The sequence below is a fragment of the Lithobates pipiens genome, unplaced genomic scaffold (assembly GCF_037356315.1).
Source record: "Lithobates pipiens isolate NorthernLeopardFrog02 unplaced genomic scaffold, aLitPip1_a1.2 Scaffold_16, whole genome shotgun sequence".
NCBI classification, from domain to species: domain Eukaryota; kingdom Metazoa; phylum Chordata; class Amphibia; order Anura; family Ranidae; genus Lithobates; species Lithobates pipiens.
Window position 1 is genome coordinate 542095610 of NW_027507748.1, and position 17487 is coordinate 542113096.

General features: G+C 44.0%; 1 protein-coding gene across 4 annotated transcripts in view; it reads left to right on the forward strand.

Moving 5' to 3' along the window:
* Positions 1-17487, forward strand: part of DRC2 (dynein regulatory complex subunit 2) — a 78498-nt gene that overhangs the window by 16800 nt on the left and 44211 nt on the right. For all 4 annotated transcript variants that reach the window (XM_077483327.1, XM_077483323.1, XM_077483324.1 and 1 more), the window contains exons 3-4: positions 2113-2280; positions 13175-13344. In XM_077483327.1, the coding sequence (XP_077339453.1) occupies positions 2113-2280; positions 13175-13344 (338 nt within the window). The remainder of the gene's footprint in view (positions 1-2112; positions 2281-13174; positions 13345-17487) is intronic.

The following is a 17487-nucleotide window of genomic DNA, read 5'->3' on the forward strand; positions in this document are numbered from 1 at the left end:
ACCTCACCATGCCTCTTACTAAATAACTTGGAATGTATTCTTTCAAAAAAGGGGTCATTTGGGGGGTATTTGTACTTTCCTGGCCTGCTTGGGTTGCAAGACATGAGATAGGCCACCAATACATCAGGTGTGATCAATTTTTAATGATTTGCACCAGCTTGTAGGCTCTCTAACTTTCACAAAGACCAAATAATGTACGCTAATTTGGGTTATTTTTACCAAAGATATGTAACAGTATAAATTGTGGCCAAAATTTATGAAGAAAAATTTATAATTTGCAAAATTTTATCACAGAAATGGAGAAAAATTAGTTTTTCAAAATTTTGGGTCTTTTTTCATTTATAGCGCAAAAAATAAAAAACCCAGAGGTGATCAAATACCACCAAAAGAAAGCTCTATTTGTATGAAAAAAAGGACAAATTAATTTGGGTACAGTATTACATGACTTAGTAATTTTCCTTCAAAGTGTGAGAGCACCGAAAGCTGAAAATTGCTCTCACGAGGAGGGTTTAAGTGCCCAGTTGCTCCTGTATTTCTTGCGGCGGCGACAAGACCGGGCCAACACTAGTTAAAGAGCTGGAAGAAGAAAGCGGAGGCCTGGCAAGAAGAACTGAAGAGCGGAACAAGACCCCCAAAGAGCGGGACGAGACCACTGAAGTCGGAAGAAGACCCCAGGACGGCGGCGGCGACAAAGAAGAAAGCTTTCATCTGCTAGTAAAAGTGCTAGCAAAAGAGCAGAAGATAGCGTAGGAGTCTGGCGAGAAGACCCCCGAACACGGAAGAAGACCCCCGGAGCTGTCTAATAAAGTACTTTAAAAACCTGTGTTGTGGTTTTTTTTTATGTACACTTTTTTCCCCAGGTGAATGGGTAGGGGTACATCGTACCCCATACTCATTCACATAGGGTAGGGGGCTGGAATCTGGGGGCCCCCTTATTAAAGGGGGCTCCCGGATTCTGATAAGCCCCCTGCCCGCAGACCCCGACAACCAACAGCCAGGCTTGTGCTCATCAACATGGGGACAAGGTGCTTTGGGGTGGGTACGCTCGCTCGTCCCCACCCCCTTTCCTGACCGGCCAGGCTGCGTGCTGGGAAAAGGGTCTGCTATGGACTTTGGGGGGACCCCCACGCCGTTACTGCTAGGGTTTACCAAACTGAACAAAATAATCATTGCGCTCAGGGGTGGATTTACTAAAACTGGAAAGTGCAAAATCGAGTGCAGCTGTGCATGGTAGCCAATCAGCTTCTAACTTCATCTTGTTCAATTAAGAAAAACTGGAGGTTGATTGGTTCCTATGCAGAGGTGCATCAGATTTTGCACCCTTCAGTTTCAGTAAATCAACCCCTCTGTCTCTAAACAAGTTAGAATTTAGCATCTTCTAATCGCTTATGATTTCTCTTTAATGCCCCAAACATACTTTTAGATTTTCTAAAGACTTTTGTCTTCAGATTTCCGAAAACCATGTAGTGCAAGGGAGTGCTGGATTGCATACAAATTTAAACTGTTATGGTTTGACCTCATATTATATGGTTTTGGTAAATCTGAAGATAAAAATCTGAAGAAAATCTAATAGTGTGTATGGGGTCTAAAGCCTCGTACACACGATCGGATTTTCCGCAGACAAAGCGGCTGACTTTTGTCCGAAGGGTGTTGGCCAGGAACTTGTCTTGCATACAAACGGCACACAATTGTCAGCCAACAAACACGTAGTTACATACTTTATAGCTTTTCAGCTCTTTAGCGCCACCCTTTGGGCACTTTCTGCTAATGTTGTGTTTGGTGAGCATTGATTCCGAGCATGCGCGTTTGTACTTTAGACTTTTGTCTGATGGACTTGTATACACACGTTCGGAAAATCTGACAACAGACCGTTGTCCTTGGAAAATTTATAAGCCTGCCATCCAACATTTGTCCACGAAAAATCCTACAACAATTGTCCGATGGAGTGTATAAATGTTTTTTTTGGCCAACAGTCTGTCATCACAAAATTCCCTGCCGAAAATCCGATCGTGTGTATGAGGCTTAAGACTTCTTTTCTGTAAATGTACTATCTGCTTTTAAGAAGGAATGTGACTAACAGATGTAAACATTTTTACTTCTGCCCCCTTATAGGATAAGCTTGCTAAAGAGGAACAGAGTAGCAACATTAACCTACACAAGCTGAATGTACAGTGGCGTGCAGTACTGCGGGAGGTGAAGGTCAAGGAGTTGCGTAAAGACATAGAGATACTCAGTCAGACCTTTGAAAGAGTTGTGGATTGCAAGAACAATGTCACCAAGGTGAGCAGCTCATATCTGTAAATATTTGTAAACAGGATAAATCCACCTATTCTACCTTTCAAGCAAACTAATATGTCAGCACTGCTCATTGCTTACCATAGAAAGGTCGAATGTTGTTGATCCAAGATGGAAAACCTTAATATCTGACTATACCATGTTTTTGATATATCTCACTCAACTTATACATGTAATGCCTTTCTTTTTTATATGTTGAAATGCTTTACTCTATGTACCGCATTGTAAGATTTCTAAAACTATTATAAATAATCAATAAAAAAAAAATAAAAAAAAAAGGCCAAGGCTTAGAACCTTGAAAATGGTTGTAAACCCTCCCCCACAACTTTGTCCCATGTAAATCAGCATAAAAAACCCTAATGAACACTGCTTGTAGATACTTACTTGCTTAGTATTGTTGTAATCCTTTTTGTTCTTCAGAAAAATGTCACTGAGCATGCCCAGCTCTCCCCTGATTTATGGCACACTCTCTATGTCTTATCTATCTGTTATCAGGACTTCCTATGGCACACAGCACTGAACTCCCAGGAGTCTGCTAATCACTCAGAGCTTCCTCCTACACACCATGTGAACATGTGACCTCACATACAGTGTAAACCAGGGAATGGGACAGCAGTACTGCAGTCTTATCAGCTGAAGCTGATAGGACTCATACCAGCAAACATTAGGTAATCAGCACAAGTAAATACTAAATAAAACAATTAAAACAAGTAATAAAGAAATAAAACAAGTCAGCTATGAACAGGGAAGCAGGGTTGCCATAGAAACGTTGGATTGAGAAGGAGGCTTGGTTAACAGTTCAGGAAGTGCTCAATGTAAGGGCGGAAATACACTCCACTGTGGACTCAGAAAACAATAGTTAAGATGGCGTGGCCTAACCCCTGGAAACAAGTTTTTTTAAAGTTTCTTTAAACAATAAGTAATATGCAATTTGGGTTGGATTACAGTGGCTATACTTTGATAATTGCTTATTATAATGGACTAAATGAAAAGAAGCATCAGAGTGGTAGAGCTTACTTCCTCTTGAAGGGCAAATGAACAAGGTCACTTTAATAGCAGGCCTTTCAGTGGCTTTTATTTTTCTTTCTTCCTTGGAATTTTGATAAGCAGCCCTTGAAATAGAAAATTCAAGCTTGCATGTGGTTGATGACTTTCTTCCAACCCCCATGTGATAGCGCTAGGTGTGTGAACAGCCATTTACCATGCAGATTTGCAGAAATGCAGTCACATGTTCTCCATTCCTGAAAAGGCCATCATGTCAATTTGTTTGATAGGACAAATGATAAGGCAAGGTAAGTACAAAACAGCTATAGGGCCGACATTAAAGTGTTTGTAAACACTTACCTTGTAAAACAACCTATTCAGTTTAAAATAGAAATGAAAGCAAAAACATTTGTGTATAGATGCTGTATCTCACATTCCCTTCTGCATAAGAGCTGGAGGAGGAGAAACAGCAGCCCAATGATCTTCCCAGTGAATGGCTGTGCGGAGGGAGGGGGGTGGGTGTTAGGACAAGTCTGATCATAGCTAGAGAACTGATAGTACTAAGCTCTCTTGCTTAATATGGTCAACTTTTAATAGAAAAGCAGAAGAAGGACTGGCAGGAACACCAGGGAGTTCATACAAAGGAAGCATTACAAAGAAAACATGATACTTTCTCATACAAGTACATGGTATAGCAGTCACATATTGAGAATATTGGGGTTACATAATCTTTAAAGGTTAGGTTCACCTTTTTGAAAAAATAATAAATGCACATATTTTTAAAAGAAAAAAAAGTGCATTTATTTTTTAAAGGAGCCTGCAGAACACCGCACCCATTATGAATGGATCACAGGTGCAGTGTCAGGCTCTTGCAGACACTGCCTCCTACTTTCTTGCCCCTAACTCTGTAAGGGCTGTAAGTTTGAAAGCTGAAGGAAGTGTCAATAAACTAAGAGGGTGCTGATGAGCGCTACAAGGTTTCTGCTGAGGAGGACATTAGAAAGATTGCTTTACTTGAAAGTAGAGCTGCATGATTAATTGTTAAAAGATTGCAATCTCGATTCGATTTGACACCCCATGATCGTAATCCAACATTTCCACGATTCATTCAAGTGCAGAGCAAATCCCCTGCTCACAGCTGTCAAAAAAAAAAAAAAAACAGCCGGCAACGTTTATCAACAACATTGCTCAAAGGTGAAAGCGACAGATAAAAAGAAACCTTGCATCTTCCTATCTATCCTTCTGTTTATTCATTTACAGGTCAAAGGGATCTGTAAATGCGGCAGGAAGGTTCTTTTGCACAAAACAATGTACCTGTACGTCATTTCATGCAATAGATACTGTGGGCGCACACACGGGTTCGGCAGACTCAATGTCCACTGGCCACCCGCGATCGCTGCACAGAGAGGCAGAACAGGGGACAACATGGAGATCTGCTATTCCTAGTGATCAGGAAAAGCGATCTCTGTGTTGTCCCAATGATCCCAGCCCCTACACAGTTAGAACACACCCAGAGAACACAGTTAACACCTTGAATGCTACCCTTCCCTGGCAGTGTAATTTATACATTGATCAGTGCATTTAGCACTGATCAATGTAGTAATCTCACTGGTCGCCAAAAAGTGCCACTTGTCCGCCAGCAATGTCACAGATCGCTGCTATTACCAGTAAACACTTTTTAAAAAAGTCCATAAATCTATCCCCTATTTTGTAGACGCTATAACTTTTGCGCAAACCAATCAATATATGCTTATTGCGTTTTTTTTTTTTTTTTTTTAACCAAAAATATGTAGCAGGACACGTATAATGAATACATTTGTTTATATATATATATATATATATATATATATATATATATAATCTTTTTGGATATGTTTTATAGCAGAGTAAAAAACTAAAAAATATTGTTTTTTTTTTTTTTTACAAAATTGTCAGTCTTTTTTGTTTATAGCGCAAAAAATAAAAAGAGCAGTGGTGATCAAACACCACCAAAAGAAAGCTCTATTTGTGGATAAAAAGAACATACATTTTTAAATTTTGTTTGGGTACATCTTACCAGTACATGTACACAGGGTTGTTTATAGTTGTTTCTAGGCAGTTGAGTTTAGAAGCATTTTTTGAAAAGCAAAAACAATGCGTTCAGGGCGGCTGTTCAGAGGCATTTGAAACACCAAATGTCTGTAATAGCTTGTAAACGCGGTAACTCACATTAAGTTGCATTTCGTTTACAGGTGTTTTTAATGGAGATACATTTTTGACTATTTAAAAAAAAAAACTCTAAACGTAAACGCAACTAAACGCTGCTAAACGTGGCATGTAAACACGGCAAAATGGATGTTTATAAACGGTTACTGTTTGTCAAGTTAAAACATTCAGGAGAGGTTTTAAAACATCACGTGTACATTAAGCCTTATTGGTATCAGTAAGTACTAAAAGAACCCCCAAAAAACCGTAATATAACCTAATGGTAAGTTTTTTTTACTACTTTATACATTATTTTTCATTACATTTCTTTAAATTTGGTTGAAGCAAAGAGTATTAGGTCTTATTTTATTGCAATCTTGTTTGTTTGAAGCAAAGAGTATCATGTTTTATTTCCATCTTGTTTGATTCAGGGGTTGTAAATCTTTAAAATGAAAAAGTTCTTCAGAATTATGAGAGAATCATGATCTTTATTCTAAGCCAGCCATTCTCAACCACGGTTCCGCGGAACCCTGGGGTTCCTCCAGAGGTTGCTAGGGGTTCCTTGAGCTGTGGCTGATGAATCACCTATTTGATGATGCCTACAGAGTTTAAGGTTCAGCATCACTTGGCAAAGCCAGCAGCATGACACCAAATATCTTTTTAGCTGTCTTTAACCACTTCAGCCCCGGATAATTTTGCTGGCTTAAGACCAGACCACTTTTTGCGATTCGGCACTGCGTCGCTTTAACTGACAATTGCGCGGTCGTGCGACGTGGCTCGCAAACAAAATTGACGTCCTTTTTTCCCCACAAATAGAGCTTTCTTTTGGTGGTATTTGATCACCCCTGCGGTTTTTATTTGTTGCGCTATAAAAAAAAAATACAGCTACAATTTTGAAAAAATGCATTATTTTTTACTTTTTGTTATAATAAATATCCCCCAAAAATATATAAAAAAACATTTTTTCCCTCAGTTTAGGCCGATACGTATTCTTCTACATATTTTTGGTAAAAAATAAATTGCAATAAGTGATTATTGATTGTTTTGCGCAAAAATTATAGCGTTTACAAAATAGGGGATAGTTTTATGGCATTTTTATTAATAATTTTTTTTTTTACTAGTAATGGCGGCGATCAGCGATTTTTATTGTGACTGCGACATTATGGCGGACACATCGGACATTTTTGGGACCATTGTCATTTATACAACAATCACTGCTATACAAATGCAGTGATTCCTGTGTAAATGACACTGGCAGTGAAGGGGTTAACCAGTGGGTGGCAGTGTAGGGGTTAAGTGTTCCTAGGGGTGTGTTACTAACTGTTGAGGGCTGGGCTTTCTTTTAGTGAACACTGATCTCTGCTCCAATCACATGGAGCAGAGATCAGCGTCGCTTGTTGCCATGTAGAACTGGGAGATGCTGTTTACAACAGCATCTCCTAGTTCAGCCGCCCCGTGAGACGATCGCGGGTATGCCCGCGGCGATCGAGTCCGCGGGACCTGCAACCGGACTCACGGGGGTCCCGACCTGCATGCAAGCGCGATGGCAGGGTGGCAAATTTAAAGGGACGTACAGGTATGCCTACTTGCCTGCTCGTGCCATTCTGCCGACGTACATTGGCGTGCGCCGGTCGGGAAGTGGTTAAGGGTCTTTAAGGCTGGCATTCTGAACATCACTTTAAGGGGGACATTCTTCCTATTGACCACCAATATAAGGAGCATTGTTCCTATTGAGCCCTGATGATTTGGTTTTAGTAAGGGTTCCACGAGACATGAAAATTATTTTTGGGGTTCCTCTAGGGTTAAAAGGTTGAGAGAGCCTGTTCTAAGCAAAAAATTAATAAAAAATGTGATTCTCATTTCCCTAATCGTCTTTCAGGACAGCCACTATGAGAGATAGACTCCTCCTCTTCCTCTGGAAACACTGCGCCAGCCCATAAATTCTTACTTCCCCTGCCGGACCTCAGTTATTAGTGTTTCCTCCGGTGGGGAGACACTGTGCAAGGAACCAGGCCGATCAGTCGGGGAGGCTGTGGCCGTTTTGTCGTAAAACCCGGCTGAAAGAAGCAGGGGCTTCGTTTGGAAAAAGCTGGGTTCAAACCGTTCGAAATCTAGGTATCTTACCTCACCAGGTACTGCCACCCCTTCCGAGTCGAGCGCGGCTTCAGGTCGTGGGGGACTCCTATCGCGTCTACAGGGACGCAGCTGGCAAGCCATTCGGAAGATTTCCCTGTACATGGGTACAGTCCGCCCCTTTTTTTCTTTGAACCGAGCGGGCCGAACGACGGGCGACGTCGTATCCGGCGGAAACGAAGGCTTGACCTTGAATACGATCGACTTCCGGTTCCGGGTCGTGGAGCTGATAGGAGGGCCGGGCACAAGCTGGAGATGAGTTCAGAACGTGCACAGGCAGCGTGGAACTCTGTAGTAAGCAGCCACCTGCAGTCATGTCGGAAGCTGAGGCTCAAACGACAGACTCTGTCTCCAGCATTCCTAAGGTAAGAGCACCCTGGGGAGGGGTACTCTCTATCTAGGATCCCCCCACCCCAATGTATGGTTCTATCATGGGTGGGGGGGCAAACCCCCTGGGTGGCCAGGGGGGAGGGGAGGCTCAGATCCCTTCGTTTTAAAAAAGGGTCTAGTGCACTCCCAGGGTTGTATCCCGAGCTTTTGATTGACTCTGTCTTTTTCTGTTTTTTTCTTTTTTCCTTTTTTTTAGAAAGCTACGGAAAAAACTAGGTCTACGCATAGCTCTAAAAAGAAGTGTGCCTCCTGTAGGGACATTTTAGGGGAATCTTGGACCAAAGTGTTGTGCAAAGGCTGTATTGACTCCCTCGTTAGGGAAAGGGAATCAGAACAGGAGTCAGGACTAGCAGCTTCAGTCAAGGAGCTCTCGTCCACCTTCTCTTCTTTTAGGTCCCTTTTTGAAAAATTTCAGCTTCCCACGGGTCCATCTCCCCAGGATACAACCCCACCTCTAGCACAGAGTTCTGCTCCAGTCCAACCTGCTAGTACAGGGGGGACAGAGGTTGCAGGCCCTTCAGGGACAGGTAGGGAACTTCCAGACAGTTCCTCTTCCGATTCCCAGGAGGGTTCCGAGGGGGAGGACCAGGACGGGTCCAGGAAAGCCTCCAGATATAAGTTATCCCTTGATGAGGTAGAGGACCTCTTAAAGGCAATTTATGCAACCCTCGGTATCCAGACGGATAAAAAGCCCCTAACCCTGCATGACCAAATGTATTCAGGTTTAGGGGAGCCAAAAAGAAGGGTGTTTCCAGTACACGAAGTTTTAATGGAAACAGTTAAAAAAGAGTGGCAGGATCCGGAGAGAAAACCCTTTTTATCTAGATCCCTCAAAAGAAGGTTCCCATTTTCAGAGGACCCGGCATGCCTTTGGAATAAAAGTCCCAAATTGGATGCCGCGTTCTCCCAGGTCTCCAGACACACAGATTTGGCGTTTGAAGACATGGGGGCCTTGGCAGATGTCATGGACAAAAGGATTGACTCTCTGCTTAAAAAGACGTGGGACTCGGCTATCGGCAATTTAAAGCCTGAAATGGCAGTTACAGTTGTGGCTCGCAATTTAGAGCACTGGCTCTCACAGATCCAACAACATATTGAGGCAGGCACAGATAAGGAAACCATTCTGTCATCCTTCCCTACTATGCTGCGAGGGATCACTTACATAGCTGATGCCTCTGCTGAGTCCGTCCTCATGTCGGGCAGAACGGCGGCTCTAGCCAATTCGGCCAGAAGGGCCCTCTGGTTAAAAACATGGCCAGGGGATAATGCCTCCAAGATAAAGCTATGTGGGATACCCCTGACGGGGGACCTCCTGTTTGGCCCAGGGCTAGAGACGGTTCTAGACCGGACAGCGGACAGGAAAAAGTCCTTTCCTCTCAAACGGAAAACCCCTGTACCAACAAAAAAGGGGTTTCGTCCGCAGGGGCGTAGGGAAACCTCTAAACCAGAGGGGAAAAAGAAAACCTGGCCCCAAAAAGGCAGGGGCAGAGGAGGGGCGATTTTTCGCCCTCCTATCCAGCCCCGTAAAACCCAGTGACTTTCCAGCTACAGTGGAAGGAAGACTGGGGGCCTTTCTTCCACAAGGGGAGACAATATCCCCCAATCAATTTATTTTAGGGGTAATAAGAAGGGGGTACCTCTTGGAATTCCTAAGACCACCCCCTCAAAGGCTCCTTGTCACGCATTTACCCAGGTGCATGGTAAAGGCCGAGGCCTTGCTAGAAGCTCTGAGGGAATTGGAGAATCAAGATGTTATTCTCAGGGTCCCAAAAGCAGAAGAGGGAAGGGTGTTTTATTCTCACATCTTCATAGTAAAAAAACCCTCAGGGAAGTTCAGGTTGATTCTGAACTTAAAGCCCCTGAACGCTTCAGTGACATACAAAGGATTCCGCATGGAATCGATCTTTTCAGTAAAGGCGCTTCTGCCCCACAACTGTTTCATGGTATCCCTGGACCTAAGGGACGCGTATTTACACATCCCTATAGCGGAAGCCTCGCAGAGGTTTCTACGCATTGCCATAGATCTGGGCGTAGAAACAATACATTTTCAGTTTCAGGCCCTGCCATTCGGGCTATCCTCTGCACCCCGCATATTTACCAAAGTCCTGGCAGAAGCCATGGCCTTTCTTCGGCTCCAGGGGATATGTATAATTGCCTACCTGGACGACCTGCTTTTATTTGCAGCATCCCCAACACAGTTGGTCAGGGATCTCGATCTAACCAAAGGGGTCCTTACAGACCTGGGGTGGCTTCTGAACTTGGAAAAGTCCAGCCTGATCCCCTCACAACAGATCTCCTATCTAGGTTTCCTGTTGGACTCAACACTGTTGAGAGTTTTTCTACCAAGAGAAAAGGTACAAAAACTGGACAGTGCGGTGGCCTCTCTTCAGAGCAACCAGCTGGTTTCCTTAAGGGTTCTGATGTCAGTACTGGGTCTCCTTACATCCACCCTTCCAGCAGTGCAGTGGGCAGGGCTACACTTTCGTCCCCTACAGTCCTTCATCCTAGGGGTGTGGGACCACAGTCAGGAGGCCCTAGACACCCTAGTTCATATTCCACACCAGGTAAAGAGATCCCTCTGGTGGTGGAGGAAAGTGACAAATCTGTCGCAAGGTCGTCTGTGGCTCATCCCGATTTCTCGGGTAGTAACCACAGACGCAAGTGGAAAAGGTTGGGGGGCACATTTGGGTTCCCTTCTAGCCCAGGGCACTTGGGGGGACGGCGAGTTGACTCGATCGTCCAATTGGAAAGAATTAAGGGCAGTGGGACTAGCCCTCAAATTCTTCAAAAAAGAGCTCCGGGGTCACCACATTCAGGTGCGGTCGGACAACTCTTCCGTAGTGGCCTATTTGAACAAACAGGGTGGCACGAGAAGCGGAACCCTGTTGTCTTTAGCGACAGAGATCCTGTCCTGGGCCGAAACCTACACCCTTTCGCTCTCAGCAGTTTTTCTGAGGGGAGAGAAAAACGTGGTAGCAGACTTTCTCAGCCGAAAAAGGCTGAGGGAGGGCGATTGGGTTCTCAACCAGGAGGTCTTCAATCTCATAATAAGGAGATGGGGGTCTCCGGAGGTGGACCTGTTCGCGTCCAGAAACAATGCAAAAACCCCCTGTTTTTTCTCCCTAAAAAGGGGAGAAGGAGCCTTAGGGGTGGACGCTTTGAGCCAGAATTGGCACTTCAGAACTTGCTATGCCTTCCCACCTCCAGCGTTGTTGCCAGCAGTTCTGAGAAAGTTTCAGATGGAAAGCACATCTCTGATTCTGGTGGCTCCACATTGGCCCAAGAGAGCATGGTTCTCAATGCTAAAGCAGTTGGCGGTAGAACCTCCCTTACTCTTGCCCCCTCGGGACGATCTCCTCTCTCAGGGGCCAGTCCTCTGCCCACAGGTACGCCAGTGGAAGTTAGCGGCCTGGCTACTGAGGAGGGTTTATTAAAATCTAAGGGATTTTCACAGAGACTAGTTTCTACCCTCCTGGACAGTAGGAAAAAGGAAACTCGCCAGATCTATGAAAAGGTCTGGTTGTGTTTCAACAAGTGGTGCGCAGAGAACTCTTTCCCAGTACGGAGCTCCTCCGCAGTGTTGGAATTTTTACAATGTGGGGCAGATAAGGGCTTATCCATTAGTACCCTTAGGGGTCAAGTATCAGCCCTCAGTGTTTATTTAGAGGATCATTTGGCTGCCAACCCATGGGTAGTCAGGTTCTTTAGGGCCCTGTCCAGACAGAGACCGGTCCAGGGTCTGTCCTTTCCCAGATGGGATTTATCTTTAGTTTTGCAGAGCTTAACTGGACCCCCCTTTGAGCCTTTAAAGGAGTGTCTTCTGAGAGAGCTTACTCTGAAGACAGTGTTTCTGGTAGCAGTGACAACTGCTAGGAGGGTCAGTGAGATGGAGGCCTTATCAGTCAGGGCTCCCTTTTGCGTTATTTTTCCGGATCGGATAGTTTTAAAGACCGATCCAGCCTTTTTGCCGAAAGTGGCATCCAGCTTTCATAGAAGCCAGGAAATTGTTTTGCCCTCTTTTTGTCCCAATCCCTCCGGTGAGAAGGAACTAAAATTCCATTATTTGGATGTTAGGAGATGTATCCTACACTATCTGGAACTGACCAAGTCATTTAGAAGGTCAGATTCCTTATTTATTTTGTTTTCCGGGGCCAGGAAAGGTTGTAAGGCGTCCCGGCGCACTATTGCTAGGTGGCTCAGAGTAGCCATCGAGCAGGCTTATTTAGTTGCAGGGAAAGAAATCCCAGTGGGTATTAAAGCACACTCCACTAGAGCTATGGCAGCCTCCCAGGCAGAAAGAGCGGGAGCAACGCCAGAGCAGATTTGCAGAGCAGCAACATGGTCCAGCTATTCCACTTTTGTAAAGCACTACAGAGTGGATCTGGTGTCGGCAGGTGAGCAGACCTTTGGGCGAAAGGTTTTGCAAGCTGTAGTCCCACCCTAACTGGTAAGTGCTCGCTTATCCTCTCATAGTGGCTGTCCTGAAAGACGATTAGGGAAAATTAGAGTTACGCTTACCGGTAACGTCTTTTCCAGTAGTCTTTCAGGACAGCCCTAGTTCCCACCCGAAAATTGGGGGGCGTCTTACAAAAGACCAGAGCGCAGCAAGATAATGGTATTTGATAAATATGTTATTAATGTGTTCTTGTGTCTCCCCAGCTGGCCGGAGGTATTCTCGATATAAACTGAGGTCCGGCAGGGGAAGTAAGAATTTATGGGCTGGCGCAGTGTTTCCAGAGGAAGAGGAGGAGTCTATCTCTCATAGTGGCTGTCCTGAAAGACTACTGGAAAAGACGTTACCGGTAAGCGTAACTCTAATTTTTATCCAGAATTGTGCAGCTCTTCTTGAAAGTCACCCTTTTGCATATTCTTTTGCATAGTATGTAGAATTATCTTTTAATGAGGAGATGCAGATGAACAGCACAATCTCCTCTCCTCCAATCACAGAATGCAAGACATTTTCTCAAGGAATTAGTTGTCAGGCAAGGTACCTTCTATGATCAGTGTACTTTAAATGTGAGTCTCCGTGCTGGACTTTCAGCATTTATTATACTGTACAGGGTTAATGAGAGTAAAAGCTTTACAAAATGATGCAGCCTACATACGACACGCATTTTATTAGCGCTAATTGGCAAATTGTATATATTGCATACAGTATGTAAAAATAAATCTGATCCTTTGTTTGTAGTCTCTAATAAAGGATGTAGAGGAGGCAGATGAGCAATACACACATGCCTTGCGTAGTTACCTTCAGACCATTGACCAGCTATTGGAGCTTCAGAGGGAACGTCTTGATCTGCTACAGGAAGAATATCAGCAAGAACTGGATACGGTGTTGCAGGAATTTGATACAGAAAGGTTTGTGGATTGGCAGGGAGTGGGTGGTATTATATTTCTTAGTTACCAGATAAGCAGCCAAAGCTAATATAATTATGCATTAGCCATATCATGCCAGTGATTCTAGTGCCAGTTCTGGATCAGCTGGCACCCTTTTTTTTGTTATCGAGTGGTGCACTGATCCTGAAGGTATTACCAAGCCAGGTCGATGTGTGAAGTGGACAGAGCTCTTCTAATATCTCACTGTTGTAAAAATCCTTTTAATATATGACCCCCCCAGATTGGAGATATGTCAGATAATTAACTGATAAGAAAAGTGTTGTTTTGTTGAAAAAAATACTTTATATAAAATACAATGAAAAATAAATACTTTGGCGGTATAATCAACTGTCTAATGCAAAACAGAGAATAAATACCCTGTAAAGCAATAAGGGCTCGTTCACACCATGCATGCATGAAAACTGATGGCAAAACTGACAATCAGTTTTCATGCACATCAGTTATGTGCCCTATTCACACCAATGTTGATGTCATGTCTGTTTTTTTCCAGTGCTGAAAAAAATCTGCATGTGATACCAATGTTGTGGTGGAAACAGGGCATATAGAACACAATTGTTTTTTTTGCAGAAAAACTGACGTCTCTGCACCATGGTGTGAAGGAGACCCAAAGCATATACATAAAATTAATTACATTTACATAGAGACATGATACCTGACATATTACCTGAGGCAAAAAGGTCTAGAGCCTTGTGTCCTGCGTTACAATGGCCCTTTTACAGCATTGTTTCCTCTGAGATACCACTGCAATGTCTAGCAACACTATGGATTTGATTTACTAAAGGAAAATAGAATGTGCACTTTGCAAGTGCAGTTGCTACAGAGCTTAGTAAATGAGGGGAAGTTCCTCTGACCTCACTTCACTCAGAAAGCTTTGGATCAACTGCACTTGCAGAGTTCAACTGCACTTCAAAGGTGCACAGTCTATTTGCCCTTAGTAAATCAACCCAAATGTTGAACTTGATAAAGCCTGTTCTGCATGCTCTACATAGTACTGCTTAAAAAAAACCAGGTACTTTATATCAGCCTTTTTCAAGGGGTGCCTTAAAAATCGCCCAAAAGTTGTCTACAAGTCAGTGAGTGGATAAAGCTTGCCATTTTGTTACTGAAAGACATAGGTTTTCATTTTGCAGCATTACAGCCTTGGCACCGTGCTGGCATCCTAACAAACAATGATGTCATTGGTTGATAAGGAAGACATCATGTGCCTGCACAACATTGTCACTTGTCCCTCCCCTAGGTGATGGAGAGAAACGCTGGAATACTAGTCAGTACCAGTGTGCAAAAGGCTGTGCAAGAATAAATCGCCTCTAATTTTTGGTGTACTATGTGTGTGGATGGTGCTGCATTATGTAAAACGATTTTGTTTAGTTTGTTACATTTTAGAATGGGGTGCAGAATATTAAAGGGTGCCCTGACTGAAATAAAAGGTTGAAAAACACTGCTTTATATAGTACATCAGCTTCAAAAAGCATCAAGAGTGATAGGGACAGGAAAGATGAATAAGAGAAAAGAGTCTGAACATTTACAACAACACAGTAAGGAGAGTGAGAAAAGGGGGTATGTTATTAGACATCCTCTTCTCCATAAATGACTCTATCATGGATGATTAAAGTGGTTATACATTTCATTAATGAAATATGAACAAAGCATATCCTTCTATAGTGTGTACTTGTCTCAATTAAGAGCACTAAGCCCCTGTTCACACCGGTGTGACTTGTCATGCGATTTGACAGTTCAAAATTGAATGACAAGTCACTCCTCATTGCCGGTAATGGAATGGTTTGGTCGCAGCAATTATGAAAAAGGTTCCTGCACTACTTTTTACCGATTTGATTGTGCCTTGCATAGATTTCTGTTAAATGAAGTTGCAAAACAACACCAGTGTGAACTGGGGCTAAGTGTTATTTCTGTCTGCTATCAGCATGATTCACTTCGGACAAGTCTTCCTGGCAAGAGAAAAATAGTGTCAAGGGAGGCATCTCCCGCTAATTGACATCTTCAGCTCTGTTTCTGTGTGTGTGTGTGTGTGTGTGTGTGGGGGGGGGGGGGTGTCCCTTCCCTCCAATCAACTCCCAGAGCCCTCTTGACTGAGCTCTGCAGAGTGTAACTTCAGCTCTCCCTTGTATTTTCATACGTCAGGGGACACAGAGCCATAGTAGTTACTATGTTGGTTAATAGGCCACCAATAGGTGATGGACACTGGCAGGCCCTAAGACCAGGCGTGCACTCCCTATATAACCCCTCCCATTACCAGGAGTCCTCAGTTTTTTCGTCAGTGTCTAAGGTGTTGGTCACGAGTAAAGAGATGTGCTGTGCTGAACTCCACTTGAAGCAATCCTTTCTGGGGCTAGCCATGCTGTCCTTTAATGGGCCTAAGGAATGGTACCCCGGCCTCGTGTCCGAAGAAACGAGGTTTTGCTTGCGAATGCTTCTCTTTTTAGAGAGCTGGACCCTGGGATCCAGTACTTTGTGGCAGTAAGGCCATAAAGTTTTTACTGGCAGGGTTCTGTTGCAGGTCCAGGATTGTGGGTAGCCTCTAGGTTCCCCTGTTCCTGAAGTTTTCGGAGCCCACCGTGGGTGAAGATTGGGTTTATCTCAGATAACCCTGCAGCTGGAAGGTAAGTGGAGATTTCTAAGAAATATCTTTGTATTTTCTTATGAATTTCTCCTTTTAAGTTTGTAATGTTGTCATGCCTATGTGACACCACTGGGGGCTGTATTGAGCACTCACCTGCTGGAAACAGCTCTGTGTCAGGAGCCATCATTTCCTCCTTCTCCTCCAGCCAAAAGCAGGCAGATCCTCCGGTAAGAAAGGGGGGGACTGGTCTCTCCTCCTGCACCCCCCATTTTAAAAATTAGCCCCTTCGGGGGAATTGTATGCCGAAAGCATTATTTTCTAAAAAAAAAAAAAAAAACACGCGTGGCCACTTAGCGGTGGTTTTTACCCATCCTCGCCACCATATCATCTGTTTGCTGGGTGCCTGAAGCCCGCCGCTCACACGGGAAACCGCTTTCTTTTGAAAACGGGGGCGGGGCTAACAGCGTCAGACGTCGGCTACACGTGGAGGAAATTTTTAAAGCACTGTGTGTGTGGCTGCTGCTGGCTGTGAAGGAGGTGGCTTACTTCAGGTTTGGTGACACAGGCATTTCCCTTTGACACATTATTACTTTACCAGGCTAAGTATTAATAGAATCTTATAGCGCTGGACTATAACCTATCAGTGTACATTCTTTTTGGTAGTGTCTCTGCTTTGTGCTTCAGGCTATGAGTGGAAGAGGGACCAGGAACTCCTCTATGGGTTCTAAAGGGTCATTGGTTTCACAATAAACTAAATCCATTTCCAAAAGAATGTCATCCTCCTCTGAGAGTGATGCGGCCGGTCAGATTGAGCCGTCAGGGGAGACTGTTGTTGCAGCTGCGCTGGACACTTCAGTCCCTATATATATCACACAGGAGGTTTTCTCTTCTACCATTTCTAATTTGGAAAAGAAGATTGATGCTATGATAACTCTCCATAGTGGGTCTAAACATAGCAGATCCCCATCTAGTGCTCATGACCCTCTTATTGAGGCGCAAGAGGCAGGGGATCAGGAAGATCTTCCAAGAGATTTGGAAGACACTAATGTATCCTCTTCTGAGGATCCTAATATAGAGGGAGTAGCATTAAAAGACAGGTTGCTTGTACAAGCTCTTACTAAATTGGTTTGTTCAACCTTTTTACTGCCTGCAGCGTAGGCTCTTATAGTTTCATAGTTTCATAGTTAGTAAGGTTGAATAAAGACACCAGTCCATCCAGTTCAACCTGAGTGAGTGTCTACAACTGTCCCCATCCCTGTACACTGCACACTCACACCAGTCCCTACCCTCAAGGAGCCCACAATCCTAGGTCCCCATTCATATACTAGGGCCAATTTTGGACAGAAGCCAATTAACCTACCTGCATGTCTTTGGATTGTGGGAGGAAACCGGAGTACCCGGAGGAAACCCACGCAGGCACAGGGAGAACATGCAAACTCCAGGCAGGTAGTGTCGTGGTTGGGATTTGAACCAGCGACCCTTCTTACTGCTAGGTGAGAGTGCTAACCACTACACCACTGTGCTGC